This window comes from Ursus maritimus, unplaced genomic scaffold (genome assembly GCF_017311325.1).
Source record: "Ursus maritimus isolate PB19 unplaced genomic scaffold, ASM1731132v1 scaffold_18, whole genome shotgun sequence".
Classification (NCBI taxonomy): domain Eukaryota; kingdom Metazoa; phylum Chordata; class Mammalia; order Carnivora; family Ursidae; genus Ursus; species Ursus maritimus.
The window spans coordinates 48,860,467-48,877,767 of NW_024424230.1; the positions used below are offsets into that span (position 1 = coordinate 48,860,467).

The window sequence follows — 17,301 nt, forward strand, 5'->3', positions numbered from 1 at the left end:
GATGAGACTCTGCTTCCAACTCCATAGACAAAAGTTTTAGAGAAGAACTTTACTAAGAGATGTAAATGAAGATTTGCATAAACGGGCTAGGAAGACTGATTTGAAAGACGTTGATTCTTACCAAATTATAAGTATAATGTAATCCTAAACATCACTTGAATTTTTGGGAATATGAAAAGTAAAGTCTAAACTTCATCAAGAATTTGCCCAAAAAAAGGAATAGCAAAGATAACTTGTTCAATTATTAAAATGCATTATCAAGTGATTAGCAATTAAAAGTGTTATTTTGATGGAAGAATGGCAAGTTAATTGAAAAAAGCAGATATGTATAGGTATGTGCATAATAAAGAACCCAAACTAATGGGATGGGAATGGATTAACCAGTAAATGGTGCTGGTAAAATAAACTGTATGGGACAAAATTATGCTAGACCCTTAAGTCACATTTTATACCTAGATAACTTAAAGATAACTTAAAGAGAAATGTGAAAAAGAAAAGCATAAAATAGAGAAGAGGAACATTTAATCTTGGGATGCAAAAGACTTTTTAAGTATAATAAAGGAGATTTTACAATATACAAATGTACAACTTAAATGAGAAAAAATTACATGCAAAATTAAAAGACAAACAGCAAACTAGAAAAACATTCTTAAACTGAGGAACTATTACTACACTGTATAAAAATATTAAACAAATGTTTATTAAATGTTTTTGTTAATTAAATGTACTGTTCTGAAATTATAAGGGAAAAACAAAGCTAATTACCTTAGATAATAGTAAAAGATAATATTACCTTATTGAAAATAAATGCTTTAGATGGGCCATTCATAATTTAGTATAATTTTATTTTCTTTATTCCTATAATAGAACAGTAAAACACACACAGAAGTAAGGCTCACATATTTTTCATTTTTAGAAAATTAAGTCCCTTATGGTCAAAAGTGATCCTTTTATTTTATATCCTTCACACATATTCACTGTGAATAGCTTCATTCAAATTACCTAGGTTTTGTTGTACGTGTGATACATTAACTGTAGTTGCTGGTTTAATTAAAAAAAAAAAAAAAAACAGCCTTGTAACAACGTCACTCACCTGACATGGGATATTAAACACACAGAATGAGTTCAATAATGATCTGAATTTAATAAAGAATTGATTTTACTCTGCTCAAGAGTTCTAACTGAACACTTTGTTCCTAATGGAAGAACAAATTCAGAATATGCTATAAATACCAATTTTTTAAAAAAATTGATGAGAAAATATGAATAGTGGCTGAAAAGATAAATGGATGCATTCAATAAGAATTTTTATTTCAATTATCCACAAAACAATATTATAATACCTTACAAAAATATTAAGTTTTAGGCTACCATTATTCATTAAAAAAAGTGTCTGTGCTAGAAAGATTGTTTTGGCCAACTTCCTTTTCTGGTGAGGGTTACGTTCCACATTAAGACACTGAAGACGAAAAGCTGCTGGGAAAAAAATCTTCAAATGTACAAAGTTGTTTATTTTTCTTGGCAATTTAAAAATACATAACCATTTAAACTGAATACACATTAAGTTAGTGTTTTATTTCCTTACTATACAATTGATATAAGGAACTGCTCCATTTAGTTAAAACCTAATGAATACCATCAACTTTTCCTGACTTATTTTTCTGAACACAATTAGCACATAGTTTTGTTATCCTTTTTAAAATGCTTAGAAAAATTATAATATCATAGTTCACATAAAGCCCTTTAAAAATCTGATGTCCCAGGTTGTAGATGTTCAGGGTAGATGATGACAGCAGTCTTAGGAAGACCCTCTTGGAAGAGATTCAATACTAAACAGGTTACGTAAACATTAGAAACCTCCACTACTTTTAGTACCAGAACTATTACCAACTTGCACGAAGCTCATTTGTCACATTTTAAAATTGTTTAATTTCAACACAGTTACCATGGCACAGGATTTTAAACTTAATGATGAAATCGGATAAGTGATGGTAGTTAAAAATTATAATTACAGGGGCTGTTGGTTTTCAAGGTTACAGTGGAACTTGCGGTTAGGGGTTGTGAACAGGGCAAGTACAGGACAAAGCTCACTGATCTTACTAAGATTCAACTGTTTTTCTTGAATCAATGTTGATCAGGAAAAAAAAACAGGAATTGTAATTCTAAAATATGGGAACCCGATGTATTGCTTTAAAAGTGTGACTATAAAGGAGAATATTTTAAGACATAAATACCAGACTTTTATTTGTCAGTTTCAGTTCTTTTGCTACACTTAGGCCAGTAATGATGCTATTTAAATTCATATTTTGGAATTTCTTTTTGAGTCGGTCATAAAACTTTTGAGTTTCACTTCTATACTTTGGGCAAAAAACCTGTTCCCCCCCCTTTCCACCGCTGCTGTTATTCTCAAGAAGTTTTCCTCCCCAAATCAACTAAATTCTAAAAAGGGAAAAAATGATCACCAATATTTAAAAAGTTAATGCAGATTTCAACACGGATTTGAAAACTGGAGTTCTAAACATGTTTCACATAAAAGCTGTGTCACTGGAATTAGTGGGAAGCTTATAACTTAGCTATTTGAGGCTGTAACGCTCATTTAGTGTTTATGTTAAGAAAGATTAGTTTCAGTCATACCTTGTAACTCTTAAAATCTCAGAAAACAGGTAAGTAAGGAGCTGTGAGTGCCAGCAAAGCCATTTTGTCACTCCTTAACATGAACATTAAGCATAACATCCCATCCCTCTACCTGTAAAATTTTCACATTTTCTTTTCTCATATTTCTTTTAAATATTTTCCTCTCTGTCAGTCTATATTCAGGAAGCGCAAAAGTGCATTCAAGTCCCTGATCTAGTGATATTTTATATTTGTGGCACCCAACACCGTAAGTACATACTAGAAGTATCTCACAGTACCAGTCTATTTTTTAAAAAGGACTGTTTAAATACTGGGTCTTATTTTTTTCATGCTATCTAAAGATTAAAAGATTTTCCCTCGGATTGGATAGTACAACTTCAATTATATAGTGCCTTAAAAAAAATCAATGCAACCTTATAAAAGATGAAATCACTTTCTAGTTACCTTCATTATTCTAAACTGAGCTATTCAGAAAATGATTAATCAAAGTGAAAAATTTCTTCTACTTTCCAGTTCCATGAGTATGAGTATTAATATAGTGCATTTTACTTTCAAATGTCATTACTGTCGTCTAACATTTAATCAAGTTTTAGATGTTTATATTCCTTTTTGCCTCTAAAAACCTGGTGCATTTCCATGCAAAAGAAAGCAGATATTAATAAGACTGCATATTAATTGTTCAACTTAGAAAAAACTTGTGAGAACAATGAATGGAAGAAATCCTTAAAAACTGGAATGGAATTGTTTGGTCCCATAAAGTTCCTTAACTTTAGATTTTATTATGGTATAACTGCTTTTATCTCCCAAGTTTTGTCTATAATGATACACAATTTTCTCTTAACAACTGAGTTTAGGGGAATAAAAGAAAGGAAGTGATTTATAAAGAAGTAGCCTTGTTGCTCTTCATTGTCATGCTATCACTCACACTGTCATCAATATCATAACTATACTTTCTTTGGACCCTGAAATAAGTTGGAAAATTCATCATTGGTATTTTAGAGTTTAACACTTGGAAAAAAAAAAAAAGTGGTTTGTGCAACCATATCTGGAATTCCAGTTTACCATTAAAAACATGCAGAGTGAAGACTTTCTTCTTCTGATTCCTGTATGTAAAGTAAGGAAGTCTACACAAGTTCTTTACATTTTGGCAGATTTGTGCATATAAAAGGCTACTTGGATTATAAATTTTCTCCTGGCTGGTACTGTGGCTCTGTAGCAGTGAAGTAGTCTTCCAAGAAGGACTGAATATATTCAAATGTTGGTCTTTCATCAGGGTCCTTCTTCCAACAAAGATTCATCAATTCATGTAGGGATTCTGGGCAGCCCTGAGGGCAAGGCATCCTGTATCCTCGTTCCACCTGTTCTAGCACTTCACGGTTTACCATACCTAACACACAAGAGTTGAACATTAGAAAGAGTGATCCCAAACACCACTAGCAAAAGAGAACAAATCCCCTAGCTACTAACTAATTCAAGGTATAGTAAGTTTATTTAAGTGAAAAGATTCTTTCAACAAAAAAAATTTTAAATGTCAACTATATCCAGAACTTAGAAAATGCTAACCTATTTCAACATGTCTAATTTTTTTCATTCCACTTAAAACCTTACTTTTAACACTAATGTCTTCAAAAGCAACCCCATTTGATTAACGAGAATTTAGAGTACTACTCTGAAGTACTGATACTTTCTGATATTAACAGTTTACAAGGACCACATTTGGGTTAATGAGGGACGGTGGCAAGATAATGTCTGAAAGAACTTCCAAACAAATTCAAAAGAAAGTTCGTCCTGGTTCTGCCAAATATATTAACTATGTAATTATATAGATGCACTTCCCTGAAGGAGTTTCCTTATCTAATATCACCTGTTTGCCTTTCTTCAAGTTATTATATACAATTCCTTTCTTATATTCCTTTGCGATCCTGCCTCCATCAGTAGCTCACCCTGTGTTACAAGAGGCTAAGCATACCATAAATTATTGGGCTGGGGTGTTAGGGAGATGACCCAGGATATTTAAGACATGTTTATTATCCAAGAGAAGAGTAGAGATAAAAGGCCCTTTTGGAAAATGTCCTAACTGAGAAAACTGAGGTGAATGTGGGGCACACCTGGTGTGTTTGCCCTATCTCAAGGATCATGATTCTCAAAGGCTGCTGTCCATCCAATGGCAAAATAATGAGAGGGAGAGAGAGAGAGGGAAGGGAGAAAAAAGAAATAAAAGCCTTTCTCCCCTTAAATTTTTTGGTCCTAATAAACTCTAGTTAAGGCTCTTGGGGTAACCAAGAGCTAAAATGAAATGCCAGCTTACCTGGATATGGCACTCTGCCCTTTGTTACCAGTTCTGTCTGTAGAATTCCAAATGACCAAACATCAGACTTTATTGTAAATCGGCCATATAGTGCAGCCTCGGGAGCTGTCCATTTGATTGGAAACTTTGCACCTAAAACAAGGACAATCTTGCTTAAGTAAATTGTTTTTAAAAATCTATTTTTGTAAATATGGCATAAGCAGGGCTAATCTTTTGTCAATATCTCTATTGTATATGTCTTCAATGTCAGATTCTTCAAAAGTGCAAGATAGGGAAAAAATTCTTCAAAATTTAAAATTTATATTAAAATAAATCACATTTCTTCCTCATAAATGAATGACATAAGAAAAAGAAATGCTGGTGGGGACAGAAAACTGTTCAAGAAAATAGAGGTAGAGGGGCGCCTGGGTGGCTCAGTCGGTTGACTCTTGATCTCGGCTCAGGTCTTGATCTTGGGGTCGTCAGTTTAGGCCCCATACACTGGGCTCCACGCTGGGCGTGAGGCCTACTTAAAAAACAAAACAAAACCAGAGGTAGAAACTCTAATAAGCAACTAAACACATGATTACAGGATCTATAACTTTTAAGGCAGTCTAACATCTAGTAGCCGTAGCTAACTGTTGGTTGGTGAGGGCAAAGTCTACTGGATTCTAATGTTAAAAGCCTATATTTACTCAAATATTTAGTGTATGATTCTTAAGCACAAAACATTTGCTAATCATTATGAGAGACAAAAACACAGCCTTTGTGAAGCTTAGACATTTAAGGGGAAATAAAATTATAGGTAGACACCTATAGTTAGGTATATATACAACATTATAAAATAGTTATTTAGACATTAAGAAAAACAGATCAATTTTCACTAGCAGTCACAAAAAGTTTCATTGAAAAAGCAGCAGCTAGGGGCACCTGGGTGGCTCAGTCAGTTAAAAGTCCAACTCTTAATTTCAGCTTAGGTCATGATCTCAGGGTCGTCAGATTGAGGCCCAAGTCAGGCTCCAGGCCCACTGTGGGGCCTGCTTAAGAGTCTCTCTCTCCCTCTTCCTTTGTCCTTCCCTCGACCCTCTCTCTCTCTCAAACAAAACAAAATAAATAAAAAGCAGCTAAGTTAATCTTTAAAGAATCATTAGAATTTTTAAATTTAAGAATTATAGAAGAACAGGAAGATATTCTAGCTGGAGGGAACTGCACAAAGGTATAGAGGCTGAAAAGAAAGCCTGTTGAAGGCAGGGTTTCTCAACCTGGCACGAATGGCATTTGGGGCTAGATAATTCTTTGTTTGGTGGGGGCTAGTTTGCACATGGTAGGATGTTTACCAGTATACCTGGCCTCTACCCACTAGATGTCAGTAGCTGTCCCAGCTGTAACAACCAAAAACAGTCTCCAGACATTGACAAATGTCCCCTGGGGGAAGAGCATCACCCCTGGTTGAGAACCTAGTTTAAGGCAACAGTTCCCAGTGGTTGGTGTACTAATGCGGTCAATGACAAAAAATCACAGTCTGCTGGAAAAAAAAAAAAAAAAAAGAGAAAAAGGATCACAAAGCTAAAATAATTAACTTATAGGTATGTCCTCTATCCTGAGATTATGTCCTTTCTACTTGGATAGTATTAAAATGCTCTTCTTTTATGAAATGATGGCAATAGTTGATAGTTGAGAAAAATTTTTTTGGTGTGTCTACTAAGTAAATCTTTACTAATCTTTATGTTGGGTTTACTAGATTGTACTGAAATAACTTGTTTAACAATTCAGTCGTAGACAGTCAGTGAGCTCCTCGATAGCAGAAACCATGCTCTCCTACAGCGATGCCCTCATGCTTAGCAAAAACATTTGTTAAAAGTAAGCCAGCACTAGAGAGTAGGAGACGTGGCATGCCAAGGCATCTTTTTTCCCCCTTTTTTTTAAGGCCTGTTTCTTCGTAGGTGTGGAGGGTGACTGAAGGTTTTCAAGCAGGATTGACAACCTACACAGTAATTTGTTTTGGATCTTAATCTCAGCCTGTCAAAGTTACTCTCTTTCAGGGTGCCTGGGTGGCTGTCGGTTAAGATCTGACTCTTTGATTTCAGTTTGGGTCATGATCTCAGGGCCCTGAGACTGAGCCCTTCATGGGGCTCTGTGCCTAGCAGGGTGGTGGGGGGCAAGTCAGCTTGGGATTCTCTCTCCCCCTCTCCCTCTGCCCCTTCCCCCCCACATGTTCTCTCTCTCAGATAAATCTTAAAAACAAACAAAAAGTCATTCTCTTTCTCCAAAGCCCTGCTTTCGAGCCATCCCCTCTGTGAAGTCCTTCCCGTTTCCTCTTTCCCATAGAACTTTTCATTCATATACTCTTTTGACATCAATTAAACAATAACTAGCTTTATAGTTATGTGTATGTGTATATATCTACTTCACCTATTAAAATATAAGCTCTATTATATTTACTGAGCATCTACTATGTAAGCTAATGTCAAGCACAATACTTTATTTCACTGAAGTTTCACAACAATCTTCAAGAGTAGATATTACCATCTAGTCTTTATAAGTTAGGAGATTGAGGCACAGTCAAAAAAGATAACTTGGTTGAAATTTCTGAGGTAATAAGAGATGGAACTGGGACTTGAAAACCCATACTCTTTCCATATGCATATACTGTATGTATGTTCAGTAAGTATTTACTGAATGAAAGTTTGAAGAAACAGACATCAAACAGAAGAATCAACCTTATATTAATTTCCACAAGTTCCCTTCCTCTGTACAGTGTCAATCTTCCAAACATCTTTATTTTTCACAATTATAAATATAATATAAAGAATTATTATAAAACTGGGGTAAAGATGGTTTCCAAGTCCTTTATAAAATTGTATGCCACTATTCAATTTACTAACTTCAAAAATACCTTTTCTGATCCTTTAGTGTAGTAAAATCTGGATGGTTCTGAAGTTTGTCACAAAAGGAATTTAGAAATATTTATGTGTTGACATGACAAAAGTAGTTAAAAACAAAAAAAGGCATCTACTGCTTGCTATATTTATAACACAAAAAACACCAAGTTAAAGTTCTTCCTTGAGGGAAATAAGTATCATAAAGTCATGGCATCATGTATTGTATATAATTTTATGAATAAGATCAGTGTTTCTCTAACTCTTCTGAACAGACCTAGAGCTATTCTTACTCTGCAAAACCCTGAATACTCCAAAGAATGGTAAGAAAACCCACTGAACATTAGGTTACAAGCATCTATTAAGAAGTAATTTTACCTTGTCTTGCTGTATATTCATTGTCTTCAATTAACCTTGCTAAACCAAAATCTGCTATTTTGCACACAAGATTTTCCCCTACAAGAATATTAGCAGCTCGAAGATCTCGGTGAATATAATTCATTCTTTCAATATACGCCATACCATCAGCAATCTTGAAAAGAAAAAAAAAAAAGGACATATGATACAAAGGGAAGGAGGGAGAGGGGGAGTCAGAAAAGGGAGAGCAGGAGAAGAAACAAGAGATGCATATGGCCCACAAAGCCTAAAACATTTGTACGGCCCTTTACTAAAATGGTTTGCTGAACCCTACCATGGACTAGGCTTGGCAATATGCTAAAGCCTCACGCGGACAGTTTCTTGATATAAAGTTTCTCTAAACTGTCAGATTCCGTGAACATCTGGCGCTCACCAAGAAAGTGGTCTGAGAACCAACATGTGGACTAGAGCCCATCAAAGGCCCCTTGAATATCTACCATATTTCTGAATAGATAAACTTTTAATAGTTTTCACTCATAGTTAAAAACAAAGATTCACGGGAATAAAAGGCATAGCACAGGGAATACAGTCAATGATGTAATAGCATCATATGGTGATAGATGGTAGCTACACTTATGAACACAGTATAGACCTGTTGAATCACTATGCTATATACCTAAAACTAATGTAACATTGTGTCAACTATACTTAAATATGAATTTTTTTAAATATACGAAATTGCTAGTACGTGGTAACAAAAATTTAAAAATAAATTTTAAAAAATTCAGAAGAGTAAAAATATCCCATTTTTAAGTGTATACTGCCATCTTCATTCTTGTTTTGAACTATATTAAATAAAAGGTTCAGCACATACTTTAGATTTCTAATATTTTCTTTGGAATAGCAATCACTCATCTTAAAATTTATCTGCTGAAATATAAATACATATAGATCTCATATTGTTAATTCATAGGTTTCTAAGAGGCCATATGATTCACGACAGCACTATACTGAGAATTATATGCTTGGTTCTAATATTAGTAAGTGAATCTGTTAGATTCACTACATTATCTGTAACATAAGGAAATCAGACTGGATTATCTCTAATGTTACTTCCAACTCTAAAATTCCATGATTTCGCTATAAAAACAAGTCTTCTACTATGATTATTTTACAATTTTATGTACACTTTCAACACAAATTGATGCATGTCCAGATACACAAATACCTGAGCAGCCATATCAACCAGCTGTGGGAGCTTCAAATACTTCCCATCTCCCTCCTTCAGGAAATCCAATAAACTCCCTATAATAGAGAGAAAAATGTTCATAGAAAATAAGAAAATCTTAAATTAGGATTGAAATAAACCATTCCCCACCTCCAAACAATCACTACATCACAATATAAAACTTAAAACTTGTCATTCTATTGCAGCTTTGGAATATCTGAATAATTATCTTTAATATTCTAGAAGAGGTCCCTAAACTGAAATTTTAAAAACTTCTAAACATACGGAAAATTCAATAATATCACTAGACTGTAGGCATTCCTTCTTTGCTTTGATCAAGATCAGCAATACCAATTTTGATCCAAAAGGCAGTATTAGATACCTGTATGTTTTTAAGTCAATCTGAATCAAGAGCGCAGACAACCGGGATATCTTGGGGTACTTAAAAATAGACCGAGGTGGTTGAGTTGACATGGAAGTGTTAGTCTAATGAATTTCTCTCAATTTTAGCAGAAGATACCATGAAACAGCAAAGTACTATGAATAACAGGCAACAGGAAGGCTAGAAAAGTCCAGTTGCTATTCTTGTATTACTGGCTAAAAACTTACCATGTACCTGAAGCTATTCAAGAAAAAATAGCAGATAAACCAAAATTAAGGTACATTTTATTTTTTTTTAAAGATTTTATTTTATTTATTTGACAGAGAGAGAGACAGCCAGAGAGAGAGGGAACACAAGCAGGGGGAGTGAGAGAGGAAGAAGCAGGCTCCCAGTGGAGGAGCCCGACGTGGGGCTCGACGTGGGGCTCGACCCCATAATGCTGGGATCACGCCCTGAGCCGAAGGCAGACGCCCAACCGCTGTGCCACCCAGGCGCCCCCCCTAAGGTACATTTTTAAAACAGCTATACTGTTCTTGTCAAAAATAACAATGTCATCAAAGGCAAGGAAAGCTAAGAGAGGGACTGCTCCACATTAAAGGACACCAAAGAAAAACGACAACTAAAAGAAATCCAGGACCATGGATTGGATCCTGGATCGGTGGGAAAGTGCTGTTAATTAAGGACACCACCAGGCAACTGATGAATGTGAAATATGGACTGATATCAGATAATGGAATTGTATCCAATTTTGTCTTTAGCAGACAAACACTGAAGTATTTAGAGGTGAAGGGAACATAACGTTTGCAATGTGTTCCTCAGTTCAGGGAAAGTCCTTATATTTTATGTATTAAAAGTTACATATATAGTTAACAATTGGCAAATCTGGCTAAACTATGTGTGAGAATTCTATTATTCTTACAACTTTTCTAAAGTTTAAGAGTATTCCAAAATAAAGTAAAATAAAACAAAACCAGACAAGACAAAGAGAGCCCTTTCCACGACAGGACTGTGAAGCAAAGGAGAGCTATGACGTAGTCTCTTTCTTTATAGAAATTCAAAGTCAGAGAATATCTGTATTTCTTCTGGTCTGTCAACTGCAGATGGAACATGGTATGGGGTTTGTCCCTTTATCTGCCCATTTGAATATTTACTGAGTATCTACTATAGGTAAGGCACTGTAAAAGATATACAAAGATAAATAAGTCATGGTCCCTGACCTTGAAGAGATCTTGATCTAGTAAGAAATTATAATATATAGATCTAGTAACTATACAAGTAATATATGAAAACAAATATTGTACAGTAGGTGTTATAAAATGTATTGTAAAATCTATAGTTTTACAGACACAATGGATATGGTTAATTCTATGGAGAAGTCAGAAAAGGCTTTACAGAAGAGATCTGTTTCTAAGGAAGAATGGGGGCAGACAGGGAATTCTAAGAAGAGAGATTAACAAGTAGAAAGGCAGTACTGCATGTGACATCACAGTTCAGGGAACTGAAAATAGTCCTTCCTATGCAAGAACATGGGACAAAGATGGGAAGTTATGAGAAAGAGGCTGCAGAAGGAAAGAGAACACAGAAGGCAATGCATCAATGGACTTTAATCTTTTCACATCAAGTCTTACGCTGAGAAGCAGTATGATCAGATCTATGTTTAAAAAGCAATCATTCCAACAGTAATATGGAAAATGAAATTGGGCCAAAATTGCATAAAAGGACTAAGTTTAAAAGTTCCTAAAATAGGGGCCCCTGGGTGGCTCAGTCGTTAAGCATCTGCCTTCGGCTCAGGGCGTGATCCCAGGGTCCTGGGATTGAGCCCTGCATCGGGCTCCCTGCCCCACTGGGAGCCTGCTTCTTCCTCTCCCACTCCCCCTGCTTGTGTTCCGTCTCTCGCTGGCTGTCTCTCTCTGTCAAATAAATAAATAAAATCTTTTAAAAAATAAATAAATAAATAAAAGTTCCTAAAATAGTCTAGGAAAGACAGACTATTATGTTAAAATCTAGAAAGACAATGGGAATGGAGAAAAGGAGATCTTTTCCAGAGAGATGTGATAAATGGGATCAATGGCACTGAATGGACCATTATTACACAAGGTGGTGGGGAAGTGAAGACTGCTGCACCCCATCGCCAGAGTCTGGATCTCTGAGTTCCCAGGTGATGTTAATGTTGCTGCCATCCAGTGCACTAGAGATTCTTGCATATAGGCAAGAAGAGGCAAGCACAAGGACATTCACTGCAGCACTATTTGTTACAGTGACAAACTAGAAGCAACCTAAATGTTCACTGGGAAAGAAAGGAATGAACAATGGTATACTCATAGAGAATCTCATCCAACAGTTACAAATATACAACTTAGATCTTCCCTTATCCATATGAATACATCTCAAGAACATAATGTTGAATGAAAATAAAGCTAGTTAGATTTATGTAAGTTAAAAACATACAAATACTGTTAATAGGTAAATATATATCAATAAGAGCATCGATATGAAAAACACAAATGGAAAAGGTAAGCACCAACTTCAAAATTAAGGCTACTTCTGGAAGGGAAATGGGCCCAAAAGAACCTGAAGGGAAGGCTCAAATTAGAATGGGCTCAAGGAGGGGTAAAAACAAAGATGCAATTGGATCTGTAATGTTTTGTTTTCTTAGTAGAGAGATCTGAAGCAAATACGGCAAAGTGTAAACATTAGTTAAATTTGGATGGTAGGAACATGGTTGTTATGGTATTCTCTGTACATCTGAAATATTCCACAATTAAAAAAAAATCTATGAAAAGCGTTGACATTTAATACATTTAAATAGTTTTAAAAAAAAGAGTAAATGGCTGGTTAGGAAGTGAAGACAGAGAGTATTCTTCAAAAAATCTTGGCTGTGAAGGGAAGCAAAAAAGCAGAGCAGTAGGTGAAAAGCAGATGTTGTGACCAAGGAAGGGTTTTCTTTTTAGATGTAAGGGAGGATCAAAAACAAAGGTAAAGAAACTGTCCTTTAACAGAGGAAGAGACTTCTTTTGTTCACTTCCTTCCGTAGAAGATAAACTGACATCACATAAATACTCCACATGGAAATGCAGAGTATATAGAAATACACAGAAGATACAGTTCTTTTGTTTTAGGATAAAGAATCTAAATATGGTGCCATGACCGATACATTAAGTAGAAGAACATTTTTCAGTTCAACAATAATTGCTAAAATAGTGCAAAACTGCAACGCACAGAAATCTAAGATTGGAATTGGTGTCATTTTGATAATTCCTTTTCTCTGATCTTTAACCAATGACAGCAAATCCTACTTCCCCCACTCCCAAATGTGTCTTATACTTACTCTTTCAAGGAAAACATACATAAATATGCAAAAGTTTGACACATAACTTCAGGGGAAGTTCATGGACCCTTTGAGGCTCATTCATGACCTTGGCAGAGGGTAGGGACTCAAGAAGTAATAGTGAAATCAATTCAAAAGAGCCTTAAGTTTTTCTCACATACCTCTCCAGTCTTATTTCCAACCAGGCGCCTTCTGTACTTTCTACTTCCCATGATTTTGTTCCCCATTTCCTTATATCCTCTAAGCTCTGCAGAAATACCCATGCCTTTCCCTTTACCCACCCATAGCCTTTATGACCTTAAAGGTCAGTTTAAGACTTGACTTTTCTACTAATTTTTCTCAATTTATTCCACCTATGTGACCTCTTCCTCATTCTATAATTATTGAATGTGTTAAACACTCGGAAATTCATTGTGCTTTGGCCTGTAGTTTGTTTATAGTGAGCTATTATCTACTTTTATACTGAAAATTAACTCATCAGAAGGTTAGGTCTTTTCTCTGCAAATTCACTATAAGTTATTTGGGTGCTTTATTTCTTTGATACCTTATAATGATTAGGAGAGTGTCCTGTAAATTAGAAGTATTCAATACATTTTGGTTGTTGATAATTTATAGAATAGCCTGATGATAAACATTTCATAGCATATAATGATCATGACAGATATGGATATTAACAAATGGCTTCAAACACTTGACATAAGTGTAATCTGAAGGAAATATGATTGATGGCCTGGTTGAGATATAGGGAAATCAAATTCCAGATGAAGGAATTTGAACAGAATCATGGAAACCAGAAGCAGTAAGAAGACCTGTCCGGCAAGGAAAGTGGGTTTACCTGGGAGCACGAGGCAATGAGTTTGAATTATTAAGAATCAACTGCTAAGTACTTGAAACAAAATGGGAAATTATGCAGTTTTAAAACCAGAAGGGTCATTTGTGATCTTGCATTCTAAATCTCCTGTCTAGAAATAATCCTGACCCAGCAATCTGACAATTTAAGATGTCTATCATGTTCCCCCAGTAAAATAATTCTTGAAATCAATACACAAAGCTAAATGGACAATTAGCTTTACCTCCATTATATTCTTATGCTGTCAATATCTTGATTTAAGTTTTCTTCTTGTCCCTTTCTTCCCCTCCTTATATAGTTCATCCAATGCACTCTAAAAGGGATTATTTGGCAGTTGTTTACAGTAGAGATTCCTTCCAAAAAGTGCCATATGCCTTGGGGCTTTAGGTATGTTTTGGCTATCAATTAATAGGCTACCTCAATTCTTAATTTTTGGTTTTCCTATTTCTTTGGAAGGTGGGGGGTTGATTTCCTATAGCAAATATGTAGCTTGTAGTTGGCCCTGTCACCACTAGATGGAACTACACTGTTGGCCAAATGGGACTACTGGCGAGGGATGACATCATCAGTAGCTTTAATTATGGATGAGTGACTCCTTAAGAGTTTGTGGGGGGGGGGGGATAAAATTCGAGAGGGCAAAAGCAGGGCTGTCAACATATTTAGTGCTTACTGGTTCCTCTTCTAAAGCAGCATCTGTCCCTTCTCTTTATCCTGGCCCTAACCAATTCTGTTACTAATGATCTCACCTTGGGGTCTGGAGCTTGGGAAGAATGGAGAAGTTTTAGTGAATGATAGTAGAAAAAAGTTTCTAGGAACCCTGACTATGGAGATTGTGTTTATACTAAAATAAGATTTCCTTAACTTCACCTGATTTCTTTGCTTTAGGAATAAAGATATAAATATCTTTCTAATTGTGTTAATTTGTAGAAATACTCTTTTACTTTCCTAGCTATTCCATTTCCTTTAGTCAAATGGAATAAAAACTTACTTACTTTCAACATAAATTGAGCTGGCCTAATTTTCCTTTTAAACTTTATACTATCCTCTGGAATAACTGGAACTAATGACTATCCCATTACACAAAATGTCGGATTTTCTCTTTTCAATGTCTACATAAAAATCTTAAATTAGGGAATGCTACATAATAAAAATTTGTATGCATAAAAACAGAAATGAAGACTTTTTAAAAAAAATTATCAACATGAATACCCTAAAAGAAACAAATATACACATACCTTTTGACATAAATTCAGTGACAATGTAAATTGGCTCTTCAGAAACAACAGCATACAGTGGAACAAGTTTATCATGTCTTAATTTTTTCATTATTTGAGCCTCTTGAAGAAAAGCTTCTGGCATCATTGTACCTGGTTTTAGTGTTTTGATTGCTACTTTCGTGGTTCCATTCCATGTTCCTAGAGAAACACAGTCTACTATTTTAATCTATATATCAGGAGATTTTAAGCCAAACCTCAATGAGCAGCAGTTACCTTAAATATTTCAATGTATCTTATCATAAGTTATGGTGTTTTAATCTATGGCTAAAGAAATGACAAAAAAACAAAAGTTCAGACTTCTTACCCATCCATACTTCACCAAAACATCCTTGTCCTAATTTAACCTCTAGTCGCAAAGATTCTCGAGGGATTTCCCAAGCATCTTTTGCTAGACCTTGAGTCTGGGGTTTCACAGTTGGACACACGGTTGTTAACTTATGGCATAAACCATCAGCATGTTCTAGATAAATGAATAAACTATACTGTAAAATGAGTTACTTACAAAAATTAAGGTACATATAGTATATTAATGTTTTTAAAAGTTTAAATTGAAGAAAACAAAAACAAAAACATAATGTTTTCTCAGTTTTACTCTAAAAGCACGAACACCAGAAAGGGAGCTGTATGTATATAAGAAGCAAAACATACAAGAGGTGAAACATTTTTTGTTAAATACACTTTTGAAGTTATAATTTACTGAATACTTACTACATCTCAGCTATTGTGCTAATTCAGTACTTCACAAATATCTCATATAAATAAATCTCAAAAAACTTTAGCGACTTTCTTATTGTCACCCAGTAACTAAGTGATGGAGATGGGATTCAAACCATAGTTCTGGTTGTCCCCAAAGTTCTATTTTTGACCACTGTGTTTTATTTCTTCCCAAAGAGAATGCTACCATTAACTGTTATTCTTAATAACCACTAATGTAAGAAGCATACCAAAAATTAAGGAGAAAACTTCTTCATTTAAAAGATTTTTCAAATAAGGGAGACACAAAAACAGGAAATCCCAAATTCACGACGGCTTGACTTCTGAATCCGGTTTACACGATCTTTCTTATTATAAATAAGACATGTTCCCTCCCATGTTCAAGTAACCACAAAAATCAACATTCTAAAAAGTGCAATTACAACTGATGCCATTACTTGGTAACATGTTTGATCAATGTCAAGATTGGTGGTTGACTTGATAGGCTGTTTGTAGCTAGCTGTCACTCAAGAAGGGACTGCCATGGAAACTTCCCCTCCCCTAGTAATAATAATTTAAAAACTTTCAGATCCATTCATGTATCAAATTGGCAATGCAAAATTTTGAGACAGAAGAATCTAATACTGAATACCTTTCTAAGGTCCTTGAAAGACTAGAAGAATGTCTATAGTTGCGACAGGTTAATTTTCCAGGAAAAGAAAAATGCATCTTCAGATTAAATTTCATTGGACTTACACTTTATTTTATGTGGTCCAGCCCATGCAGAGGAAGGTAGCCCAAAGGACATCTGATAGAGCTTTTTACATTAAGTATTCAGTTTTACCCACTTAATAAACGTCCCTAAAAATATTTGCTTTTATGTTTTATTTATTGTCATAATTTATCTTGGTATTTAGCTACTATGAAACTCCAATGTAAACACTATGCCAGTAATATGTAAGAAATCAAATAATGGTAGTCAGATTTTAGCATACCTAAGAACCTAATTCAGGTAATAAGTACTACCTGCTCCTCATTTTAAAACTAGAATACAACAGACATCTATCGAACACACTCTTGTGTGTTAAGTACCAAACTAAACCTTAAGAGACATGAAGACAGAGATTCTGTCCTCATAAAACAGATCAGGAAATAATTTTCACCTGTGAAATATTCACATACCTGTGTAGTGTTTTACCAACTTCTGCAGAGTATCAAATTGTGCTCTGGTTGTGATATAGTATCCACCGTTGTCAAGTTTCCTAATTTTATAGTGTTTCACATTGTCACCTCTTACCTCATCCCAATCACGAATAGAGAGAGAATAAGCACCTAGTGGGGGAAACAAATACTTTTTCTGTATCTTTCTCAAAATACTGTCCAAGA

General features: G+C 34.9%; 1 protein-coding gene across 1 annotated transcript in view; it reads right to left on the bottom strand.

Moving 5' to 3' along the window:
• Nucleotides 1-1,490: 1,490 nt before the first annotated feature.
• YES1 (YES proto-oncogene 1, Src family tyrosine kinase) overlaps nucleotides 1,491-17,301 on the bottom strand; it is a 72,059-nt gene continuing 56,248 nt past the window's right edge. Inside the window, exons 6-12 of the mRNA XM_040632682.1 lie at nucleotides 17,098-17,247; nucleotides 15,527-15,682; nucleotides 15,181-15,360; nucleotides 9,386-9,462; nucleotides 8,179-8,332; nucleotides 4,943-5,074; nucleotides 1,491-4,021 (exon numbers count right to left, since the gene is read on the bottom strand). Coding sequence (XP_040488616.1) covers nucleotides 3,813-4,021; nucleotides 4,943-5,074; nucleotides 8,179-8,332; nucleotides 9,386-9,462; nucleotides 15,181-15,360; nucleotides 15,527-15,682; nucleotides 17,098-17,247 — 1,058 coding nt within the window. The 3' untranslated portion in view covers nucleotides 1,491-3,812. The remainder of the gene's footprint in view (nucleotides 4,022-4,942; nucleotides 5,075-8,178; nucleotides 8,333-9,385; nucleotides 9,463-15,180; nucleotides 15,361-15,526; nucleotides 15,683-17,097; nucleotides 17,248-17,301) is intronic.